The sequence below is a fragment of the Seriola dumerili genome, unplaced genomic scaffold (genome assembly GCF_002260705.1).
Source record: "Seriola dumerili isolate Sdu_G_001 unplaced genomic scaffold, Sdu_1.0 BDQW01000189.1, whole genome shotgun sequence".
NCBI classification, from domain to species: Eukaryota; Metazoa; Chordata; class Actinopteri; order Carangiformes; family Carangidae; genus Seriola; species Seriola dumerili.
The window spans coordinates 359404-371252 of record NW_019174444.1 but is presented as its reverse complement, the minus strand read 5'-3'; the positions used below and the strand labels follow the sequence as shown (position 1 = coordinate 371252).

The 11849-nt window shown below is 39.8% G+C and overlaps 2 protein-coding genes across 3 annotated transcripts; both read left to right on the top strand.

The window, feature by feature from the left end:
- The first annotated feature begins 261 nt into the window (after positions 1-261).
- LOC111227539 (regulator of G-protein signaling 21-like) lies at positions 262-3364 on the top strand. The gene is made up of 5 exons (XM_022753073.1): positions 262-434; positions 562-654; positions 738-793; positions 943-1109; positions 2710-3364. Exons 1-5 carry the CDS (start codon positions 358-360, stop codon positions 2893-2895), a joined length of 579 nt encoding a protein of 192 aa, XP_022608794.1. The 5' UTR covers positions 262-357; the 3' UTR covers positions 2896-3364.
- A 4986-nt stretch (positions 3365-8350) lies between these two features.
- Positions 8351-11408, top strand: LOC111227548 (regulator of G-protein signaling 21-like). Of its 2 annotated transcripts, none has more exons than XM_022753088.1 (5): positions 8351-8495; positions 8835-8894; positions 9232-9293; positions 9436-9602; positions 9772-11408. In XM_022753088.1, exons 1-5 carry the CDS (start codon positions 8416-8418, stop codon positions 9958-9960), a joined length of 558 nt encoding a protein of 185 aa, XP_022608809.1. In that variant the 5' UTR covers positions 8351-8415; the 3' UTR covers positions 9961-11408. The 2 variants fall into 2 exon arrangements, with proteins under 2 accessions (XP_022608809.1, XP_022608808.1); XM_022753087.1 differs by having other exon boundaries at positions 9229-9293.
- Positions 11409-11849: the final 441 nt, after the last annotated feature.

Sequence of the window (11849 nt, the reverse complement as noted above, 5' to 3'; positions counted from 1 at the left end):
TTCACCTTCTGTTCAGCAGCCTGAGAAACTCTATGCACACATTAAAATGTATGTCCATATGCTTAACATGCATAAGACAGTTGTCGAGACAAATGAGCATTTCCAGGAATCAGAGTCAAATAAATCTCTATCAAGTGGAATTTTACAGCAGTGAGTCAGTGGCAACACTATGTGAGTCTAAACATGAGCTCCATGTATGCTTATCCAAATGGTATTTAGTTACCTGTACCAGCAGGCCCCCAGCGTCATCGCTGTTAGACCTTTCCTGCCTGGTTAAAGGTGAGCACAGGAGGCAACGATACTTTTTACAGACACAGAGGCTGTAACTGGTCAGAGAACAATTACAGAGATGTTAAGATGCCCAAACTTTTGTTTTCAAGGATGCGGTTTTATGAAATTAGGGATCTGATGCAAAATGTGAAGCGGCCCAGAAGGTAAGCAAGACAGTCTAATGATTAAATGGTTTGGAAGAGGTGGACAGTTTTACATTTGCTTTTTACACAGTTAAAATCTAAAACTTTACGTTAACCAGCACTCACATTAACTTCATTTGTTTTGCAGGATTGATATTGTTCTTAATCGAAAGAGGCGTAAGGATATCCAGGGCCTCATGGTGCAAAAAATAAATGATGAGCCGTCTCCTTCAAAATTCAGGTAGTTTATGTTGCACTATTATAGATAGCTCAATCTATTTATATATCATTTGGGTGAAAATTAATATTCTTTCTTTGTTACAGTTGGCAGACTGACTACAAACTCCACCCAACTCTGGAAAAAGTGTTACAGGATAAAAGTAAGAAAAACAATCGGTTGTTTGTTGTAAAATCAGTTGAAAATCATATTTTAAATCTGATGAGTGTACAAACAATGTACCCTAATGACTCTCCTGATGAGATTTAAAGAATTAATAATTAAAATACTTTTTTTTAATCTTTCCCTCAGAGTATTTAGCAGCATTCCACACTTTCCTGCAGTCTGAGTTCAGTGAAGAAAACATCGAGTTCTGGCTCGCATGTGAAGACTTTAAGTCAACCACCTCATCGGACACCCTTCGCTGGAAAGCTGAGGAGATCTACGGAGAGTTCATCCAGCCCACAGCCTGCAGAGAGGTCAGTCTGTCAGTCACACCAAGGTTGACGGTTCATAGCAGAAAGTTTTACATCTGGACAAATAGTCAGCAGATCAGACACCCTCTGGCTTCCTTTGCCCTTTATACTTCAGTAAATAAGACATAGTCCCAAATATCAACTGCATCACAGAAGAGTATTGCTGCATCAGCACAAGAAATTACACTTCATTTTAGCAGGAAGAATGAGTAAAAGTATATGAAGCAATATGGATGACAAATACCACAACTTCCACTTCCTACAGTGCTTCACGCTGTATATTCTTCAGTGTTGGTGCACCTAAGTGAGGAGGCATCTGAGCATAGGGTTGGGTTCAACAATATTTTATTCAATCTGAATCCAGTAGAGCAGCAGTTCTCAAACTTTTTCTCATCAAGGACCCCTAAACTCGCAAAATAATTACAATATGGACCCCCATCTGATAAAATTTTGATTCAGGGTACCCCATCTAATCAGAAAATGTTTGAAACCATGACCAAAATAGCCATACATTCTTTCTTTATGTTACTTATGGATGGAATAATAGTGAAAATAAATCGTTCCCCTTTTTTGCTCCAGGAACCTCTTCAAAGACCCCTGGGGGTCCCAAGACCGCACTTTGAGAACCTCTGCAGTAGAGAATCTAATGTAAAGCCTTCGAATCTATCAGTTTAGGTCAAACACATAGCACATTCTTATACTCAGTTTGTTTTTTTGTTTTTTTGTTTTTGTGTAGCTCATGAAAGAAAGGTTTTCTATTCTCAATCTAGATTTTGTTTAGGGTAATTTCAAGGATCTAAAGACTTAGCATTCCCAACAAGAATAGTTTTTTAACAGACCAGTTTGATAATGTCTCATTCTGCTAGAAAGGAAAATGTTACCACTTCTATACTTTCCTGCATACTCTGTTTTCACAGTTTTTTATGCATGTATTGTTAGGTGAGGTTTAGAGTTTAAGAGATGGAATAGCTTGACATAAGCATTGTTATCAGATGCTATAATGTATTTCCTTAAAGCCCCTAACTCATATGCTTTGAGGGTCATGTTTTTTGGTTGTTCTGGATTTAAAGGTCCCATATTTTACACTTTTCGGTGTCTTGATCAATAAGAAGATATATTTGTGGTTTTAAGAAGCAAAAACCATCTCAATGTAGTTTTACATCTCCTCTCTCAGGCTTCTCTCTGGAGCTCTAGTAACAACAGGTCGGTGAGCCAATCAGAAGAGAGGAGGCTAAATATAGGTAAAAATACAGCAGATTTCAGATAAACACTCAGAGAAACCAAATCCTGCAAGGTTTGATGGTGGGCTGGGCTTTGGGCATGCCTGAGGGTGGTTTGTTGTGACATCACAAAGTTACAGAAGTTCTGACGGTTCGTTTCTGGCTGTGTGCATTTCTCTGTGGACTGAGCGCCTTGATGTTGTCACAGTATTAATATAGAACCTAGACCTGCTTTATAATCAAACAACATATGGACATCTCACTTTATACAATACAAGACCTTCAATACAGATACAGAGGAAATAATAATATATGTGAAATACTTAATAAATTCCACCTCATTCTACATCATGTATATTGAGTTTTGTACTTGTTGCTTCTAGATCAATGTTGACCACCACATCAGAGAGAAGATCAAGAAGTCCTTGGAAGAGCCGAGCCTCTCCTGCTTCGACGAGGCTCAGAAACACGTTTACCTGCTGATGGAAAGAGACTCTTGCCCTAGATTCCTGCACTCTGACGCCTACCTGAGTCTAAAGCGTAAATCCAGAACTTTGTGGTACATTTAGCTGAAAGGAAGAACGTTATCAAAACAATATGTCAACACTTCTTTTTTTAAAACCTCACATTTCTTTTTTTTTTTTCCTGTTTGGCTGAACTGAAGTTATTTCACAGTGTATGAGACGATCAAAACAGTTTTCTTTTCAGCACAGAGAATCTATTTCATACTCAGAACCCAAACTGAAACAATGTTTTCAACCATGTCTCTTTTTTTATTGGGGGTAAGATGATGTTTTGATGAAATGTTGTGGAGAATGAAAAGAGGAAAGAGGAGAAAAGTAAGTGTGAGTGGGAAAAAAAAGTACATGTACGTAGGGCAGGCAGAATGCTGTTGATGATGATTGTGCAATTTAAAGTTGTTTGAAATACTGTATGTGCTAACTGAAAGTCTTAGTAAGTTAAGGTGGTGAGTACAGTGTGATAAATAATGAGGAAAGATAAATAAATGGTTTCTGACATGAAGAGTAAAATGACCTAGTTTTCATTTAGAGTTCCATAAATGGAAGTTAAATTTCATTCATTACTTCTTGACCGACATTTCAGTAGATTATTGTTGTCACTGCCACTCAAAATCTGTGACTGTCCTTAATATTCTGACTCCTCCACATAGTCAGAACTCTGAGACTAAGGTTTCTACTTTTCTGATTGACTGACTGAGTGCAGGCGTGGGGATGGGCATGAAAGAAAAAGAGTTTCCACAGCTCACCCGGCAAGGAGATTCTGTTTTTGGTCACATGTCTGATATATCCTCTAATTAGGTGCGGAGATGACTCCACACACCAGCAATAGGGTTTACCAAACTGGAAAAAAGTAACCCCATGGTAACCCTTGATCCTACTCTGCTCTGTAAATGGCCCTATTCCTGAAAATTGTGCCTTAAAAAGGAATAGTGAGGCAGCTAATAATAACCCAGGGGCTTAAACGACAACACTGGAGTCATCGGGCAACCTGATGCGTAACAGATCAGCCTGGATGTGCTGCCTTGTTAGGGGAATAATCTCATCACCCGCAGACAATGATGGCAGAGATGCGTAAGTTCTTTACTTAGAGAAATAACCTGAGAGAGGTGCACGTTTGGCAAAAGATTACAATGTCTTTTGCTCAAAGAAAATGTGGAGAATTAGCTTTTTACATTTCAGGTTAATAAAGTTTTGTTATGCAGGTTGTCGAGCTACTTTGGGCCTTATCTTGTTGAAACTGTAGCTTGTGTTTCAAAAAGGGAAACATGAAATATGAAGTAGAATATTTATATTATATATATATATATATATATAAATCCAAGCAGCTCAACTTGTAGTTAAGTCAATTTATTCTTACTTTGTGCCTTAGAACACCTGCCGAGAAAGTTACGGAAGTGGTATTTTGAGCATAAGTAAGCACTGCATACTGATAATCAAAAGGTTCTTTGAACCCGATCTGGTAGACGACTAAAAGCTATGTGCTCCCCTTGTTTATGGATATGTTTATGGATTTTATGGATAAATCATTGTTACTGCACTTTCTAATCTAATTTTGCTCTGTAACCCAACCACTTCTACTCCTAGAATCCAAAGTACTTTACCTGTCAATGCGTAATATATATTTAATAGGGATTTTCATGAAAGATCCATCAAAGATATGCAGAACATAAACCAAGAAGTCCACACATTCACTAATTCATGGCTGTAAAAACATCAAACATCTTTTGAGAATCTCCCTTCAAATGTTATGAGTTTTAAACCATATCTAATAGTAATAATATAATAATAATAATAGTCTTTATTACTGAATAGAATTTAGGTGACCAACGTTGTGATCATGCACCCTATCTCCACTCAAGGATGCCCTTCATTTGATGCTGGATTTTTCTTTTGAGATTGTTTTGTCACACCAAGATCAAGTGTGAACTTTCACACATAAACCTAACATGTAATTTTTATCTGTGTTGCCTAGTTTGTAACTCAGTATGGAGATGAAATGCCAGTGCAGTACATGTGTTAAAATTGACACTACAATCAGTGGCTACACAACCCTGTCTCTTAGGAATTATGTTTATCTACTACTAATCCGTTTTACCAATTATGTTTGGAGAGGGAAACATAATTGCTGCCTGGATTACACAGCACTCTAGTCAAAGGGAGGAGGTCAGGAGGGTTGATGGGTGTACAGAATCTAGGACTTGAATCCAGACTCTGTCTCTCTCTGTTATGTTTAGGCAACAAAAGGTAGGCGCTTAGGTTAAGGTAAGGGAAAGATCAAGGTTTCAGGTAAATGTAACTGAAGTAGATAGAGCTTAAAGTTCAATGTTGCTTTAGTTGCTGAAAGTATATATTGTATGGCAAGAGTGGGCATTGTAGGGTAAAAAAAAAGGTGTCACTGAACATTTTGGGTTTTGGCAGACGAGTTTTTTCCTACCACAATATGTTAAAAATATCCAAACATCCAAATACTTTTTACAAAATGTATATAAAGTGTAGAACTTTTTTGGCCTGCAGACTGAAGCTATAACAGATTTATTGTTTTTGATAATGCCGATCTCCGCAGTCTCGATGTCAAACGTCAATAACTCTGAGGAGCACACTGGGGTGTCGGGGGGGTTGGTCCTGATAAATGACACAGGTCTCACATCTCCTGCATCACATGGCACTACTCTTCACACACAATCTGTCACTGTTTTCTCATAACACGGTTACCAAGGTAACGGAAAGGAAGTGAGTACTGTCAATGGCACAGTATTAGTCAAAACTGTTCACACTTGGGGAACTTGATGACCAGATCTTGATGGTAGAGGCTAATTTATTGTGTTTCTCTCTCTCTCTTTCTCTCTCTCTCTCTCTCTCTATATATATATATATATATATATATATATTCCTCACAGAATGAAATATAAAGGTTGTGTCAAAAACACACTGACGTGCAGCACGAGGGACGACCTCCAGCTCTAAGTGTTTGGTGACTCTTTGTAATGCCTCAGCACTTATAACCGTGTTTGGGCAAAAGAGGGAGAGCAGCATCAGTGAAGCTGAGGGCAGATTGTAAAAGGGCGACCTGTGGCATCAGGTGGTGAGCAGGAGTGGCTAACAAAAACATAGAAAAACAGACACAGTCAGTCAGGTTTCTGATATCACAGCACTCCTGTGAGATGTTGTTTTTTTTTTTTTGAATCCTCTGTCTTTTCTCTTCCTGTCAGTTTTTCTGTCAAAATCTTCTTCTTCTCTAAATCTTCAACAATTAACAGAGAGGTAGTTTAACACTGAAGAATCAAAGCTGGTACCACTAAATTTCATTTTCCGCCTTTTTTATTTGATTGAAGGAAACATTTTACTGCACTATATTGTGAGCACAGTATTTAATATTTCTACATTTTCAATCAGATCTCCTAAAAAGTCGGAGCACCGAGCATAGTGACACCATTCTTACCTGGTTTTGTCTACCTGCGCAATTCCCTGTGTTGTCAATCTGAAGCTGCTTTTATTGACTCACATTTATTTGGGAAAATATTCTAATAAACGGCTGTGTTAAGTGGCCAAGGATGAGCAGAATACTGCAACAGAATCTCATCTCAAAGTCAAATTGTGTAGAAACCCATCCGACCAATGTGAAGTCAGAGGCAGATGGTGTGACTCTGTCACTCTGTGACCTACCATAGCAGTGATATTGTGATACTTCTGTACAGAATGCAACAAAAAGCTGGGGATGCTTGGGATTCTGGGTAAAATATTGAATAAAATGATTAAAAACCATCAAGATTTTTTCCAAATAAGACTGATGTTTGTGACGAGGGCTAGCATGTCCAATACTTGCTTTTGGTTGAAGATGGCTTGTTTGGTGGGTGCTGTGGTGGCTCAGTAGTTGTCAGCACAATTGTCGCCTCACAATCAGAAGGCCATGCAGGTTGAAGCTTCAGCCCAGGCCTTCCCCATGTGGAGGTTTAGAGTTATATTGTGAGAGTGGTACATCATTAGCACAAGTCACAGGTTGAGGACTGCACAACAGGCAATGTTGGACCTATTTGTAAGTTTTGCTATTTCTGCAGAGCTAACATTAGCATTAACAGCTGTTTACTTACCAGTCTTGAAGAAACTTAGTCAGGGGTGCAAACATGAACGATGATCACATCTTGACCCTCTCTATGAAAGCAGGCATTTCCACCCATCTGTGGCCGCTCGTATTTTTTCTCTAAAAACTTCCCTTAAGACATGGTCAGACGACACTTGGTACAAACTAGCCCCCATCTTTAAAATAAGATATGGATTGTCCAAGCCAGTAAATCCCCTCTCATCATGTACAGTGACCTCTGCTTCAATGTCAGCCAAAACATCTGTCATAGAGCAGTGACATTTTGAAGGAAACATGAAATGTCAAGAGTCATCGCTACTAATTTCAGCTAATGCTAGTCAGTCGCCAACAGACTGTCCACTTTGCTACAAGTTCTCACACAACTTGCAGTTTTTGGTCTTCAGCTCGTCGTCTGTTCCCAGTCCCTTGAATGACTAACAGGCTCAGACGCACAAGGCTGTGGTCCGTCAAATGTGTATGAGTCAGTGTTGACACTGGCAATGGTTTCCATGTTCATTATTGTAGCACTTGACCTTATTTTTATCTCTCCCTTAAGTGACTTGAAGTTACAATTTCTTCAGTTTGAGGTGAATTAGCCTTGTAGCCTTATAAAATATGAATAGGATTTGCATTTCCTACCCTCCACAGAGGGATCTCAGTGTACAGTTTGACCTTGATGGAAGGTTTGGACAATAAAGTAATAACTTTGCGGCGGAAACAGGAGAATGATCATGATATGACGCTCTGACAATCTTTCTAACTTCCTGTCGTCTTACGGAGTATCTCTGTTGCAATCAATTTGCTGTTTCCTCTTTCTCACATTTGGCTGTAGTCTTCAGTTGCATGAATTTCCGCCAAGTTGTAATGAATTACCCTTTGCTGGATAGATAAATGTTGAAGTTGATGATTTTTATCGCAGAGAGCCAGGAGGCAATCCTTCCATTTTCAACAGGCTTAACTCTTCAGTCCCAATTTCAGAGGGCTACCAAAACACACAACGGGCAAAGGTCGCGATTTGCCTATCACAGTCACTGTTACTGTCATTTGCATCTGTGCTGCCAGACTAAAAATAATGTGAACACAGCATGCTTTCAGCCACAGAGACTGCTGTCTGTTTGGCTCGTCCAGTCAGGAGGAGGGAAGGATCTGCAACAGCAGATGGAAAGAAAAGGAAGCAGCGAGACATAATAGGGAGTAAGGCATCAAGAGGAGGGAGGCATACATTCAGTACAGTGTGAGTATGTGTTGTTTCTAACAGTGAGGTAGGAGGAGAGGAGGAACAGGAGGAGGAGGAGGAGGAGGAGGAGGAGGAGGAAGGGGTGCTTCCTCTTCAGTCTGGGCTGAGCTGCTGATGTATCCCAGCAGCCCCGGTGCGTAGCAACAGGAAACCTTGGTATATAAAGCCACATCGCAGGGGGAACCCTCCTAAGTGTGTCTCAGCCGCAGCATGACCAGGACCAAGAGCCTGAGAGTGTGGACTTAACAAAACAATGCCCAGCCTAATCGTCGAACCACTCAACACACAGCACTTCATCATGGACAGAGATGACAGGAAGAGAAACAAGAACATGTGAGTGAAACTTTTACTTTAACGCCAGGCCGGGGTTTCCAGTAAATGCGTCGACTTGGTGCTTGATGAAAAATAGTTTTTCAGTTAATGTATCTATTCAATACTAGGTGATGCAATTGCAAAGGGATTCCGGGTTGTCCCGTCAATCCTTTCAGAGACACAGGGATATTATTGATGCTTCATGGCATCTCCTCAAAATAGCTTAGAGTTGATAATGTCATCTAACTTTACTACACCAATTACTAACACACCAGTATGCTTTGACAGACTCACTTGAAACTAATTTAACAGCAGTAAATCCAACAGGGATATATTCATGTATTTCTTATCTCTACACAGTGGAAAGAACTTTATGTGCCGACTCCAGTGCATGTTCTCACACTCGTCAAGCTCTGAGAGGTAAGGAGACTTATGGAGTGTTTTGCATACATTTCAGTTTTAAAATAGCCAGCCTGCTCCTATCATTTCCATCTATGGCATCATGAAAGGATTCAAACAAACTAGAGACACCATGTTTGCTTTGGCAGAGCATACACGCACACCAACATATCCCATGGTTTTGACAATTTTTTTTTTTTTTTTTTTTTTTGTACAGATTTGATAAGCACATCTGCTATGCTTTTCTTGATTAGCGTGCTTCTGTAGTCCTTGCAGCCCCTTGCACAGTTCACCTCAGTTTTATTTTACCCAAATTTGATTCTGGTTGAGTAATCCAACTTGCATTCTCTCCCAGCAGGCTAAGTTTAGAAGATACCCAACAATGGTCACAGTCACTGGAAAGGCTTCTCGAGTCTAAATGTAGGTTGCATTTTCCCTGAGGACGAGAATACTTGATAATACTAGAAAAGTAAACATTATGTTTGTGAGAATAAGAGATTAAAGGAAAAAAGGGGAAGTTGCAGATGCTTAATCTTTGGCGTGTTTTCTGTGCTTTCCTCAGATGGACTGGCTACCTTTCGTAACTTTCTCAAATCTGAATACAGCGATGAGAATATTGAATTTTGGCTCACCTGTGAGGACTACAAGAAGATCAAGTCTTCATTCAGGATGTCCTCAAGAGCCAAGAAGATTTACGAGCAGTTCATCAAAGCAGAATCTCCTAAAGAGGTAATACAGCTCAGAAAAATCTCTCTTACATGTACTTAAATCTTTGTGTATCAGACTGAATAATGAAGATACAGATTGAGCTCTGACAGAGTATCACAGAGAAGTGTCTGCTCAAATCTCTCGCTCTTGGCTCAGATCCCTTCATTCCTATCTCTGTGCCTCATTGCAGATCAACATTGACTATCACACCCGAGAGCAGATCAAAAGGAACGTCAAGACTCCCACCATGCACTGCTTTGACGACGCTCAGAAGATAGTTTATGGGTTGATGGAAAGAGACTCGTACCCGCGGTTCCTCCGCTCGGACATTTATAGAACTCTCCTGGAAAACCTTGCCGCCGACGCCACAAAGGGATGAGAGCACAGTCAAGGGGGGAGACAGAGAGAGAGAGAGAGAGAGAGAGAGAGGAAGGACATAAAACCCATAACTGGAATGTTTGAGCTCCTTCGAGGGAAAGGACTGACAACAAAGAAGGAAGGAGAATCAACCTGCACAGCACACGGACACATACAGAGGCCTCACGCCGCCCCCGCCGTCGTCACTATAGATCCAGAAGCAAACTGTGCCTTAGTCTACGTAATGGGAGGATCACTGAACACCACACTTCCGAGGACTGTTTAACAAGAGGAAGAAGAAGAAGAAACATGACCAGCCTTAATGATAATGACTCTGTAGTGTGCGTTTGCACTGGATAAGTTTGTGTTGGTGTGCGAATTTGGAGCTTTGACGACAAATGAATCAGTGGGGCCGCTGACGCTCGCTCCGACCGTGGAGCTGCATAAGCAAACCGTGCAACAGACCTCCTCCAGCCTTCTTTGCAGAGGTGTTTCCTGTGCAGATTAAGATAGAGGATGTAAGAATCAACTGTCACACACACAGGAGAGTGTGTGTGTGTGTGTGTGTGTGTGTGTGTGCGTGCGTGTGTGTGTGCGTGCGTGCGTGCGTCCGGGAGATAGTGTGTATTTAGTTGTAGCGTTTCACTGCCACTGACACATAATAAGCTGTCACAAAAAGAGCTGGCCAATTATCTAATGACAGCACCAAGGAAGACAACAAATCCATAGCACACAGAGGACTCAACAGTCACATGCCATACTTAGTAAAGGGTTACAGAAAGCCATTTAGTTACGCTAGAGGCGTTTTGGGCCACTTTAAAAGGATATTTTCTTTTTTTTTTTTTTTTCCAGATTAGATATGGGGTTTTAAAAAATTATACTTTTTTTTTTTTCTTTTTTAGATTTAAGCTGCCTGTGGGTGATATTTTGTGCAAATATTTAATATTTTAAGTTGATCATTTTCAAACAACTAAAGTAAAAGTAAGTAGGATAATTCTATTCTTAACCAGACATGACATCATGTACATTTTTGTGTGGAATCTGAACCAAATTTTGCGTTAGAGCAGCCAACAACTACCCAGTTTCGGCCAGTGATGTCTAATTTTAATGCTTCCGCACACGACTGCTGACCAAAGACGAAACCTAATTGTTACAGCACCGAAGTGTCATCAGTTGTGATTTTATGTAATAAACTATTTGAGTGGAAATGTCATAGAAATAGTATGTTTCACATTGCATGAGAGGATGTTAAAACTCCTTGTATACCTTGAGAATAGGGCTTATTACTGCTTTTCCAAACCATGTTGTTTTAATGTATTTTTAGGGAGTTCATAGTTAAGTTAACTTAAAAGTTAAACATTGTGTTATTTATTGTTACTTGTCACCACTTGAGTACAAAGTTTGTTGCTGTGTTGACGTGCTTGTTCAAGATGTTAGTGATTTGAATGACATTAAATTATTTAAATTGCATACTTGGAAGTAAGTGAATTTTTTTCTATTTTTAACAGCACCACTGAAGTTACGTTTCATGCTGCAGCTTTCAGTTGCTTTATGATCTGATTTCTGTGGTGGTCTGTGTTAAAGAAGACAGCAACGCACTTCCAGTGAAATAGATCCTGAAACATTGTATTCGAAAATTAATGGGATGTTTGCATAACGATTGTCTGTTATATCTTTAAAGCAATACTCCACCGCATCAGGATGGAAACATAAAGGCTGTGCCAAGTTATAGTGGGCGACAACTTATCTTCACTGAAGCAACTACAGTACAGTTGTTGGCCAGACTTTACACTCCATCCTACTAAGTGACAGAGCATATACAGAATGTTTTGTTTTTATTTCATAAATAGTGCTCCTGCTCTCTCATATTCAAACATTTTCAGCATTTTAAAGATCCCATATTGTATAAAG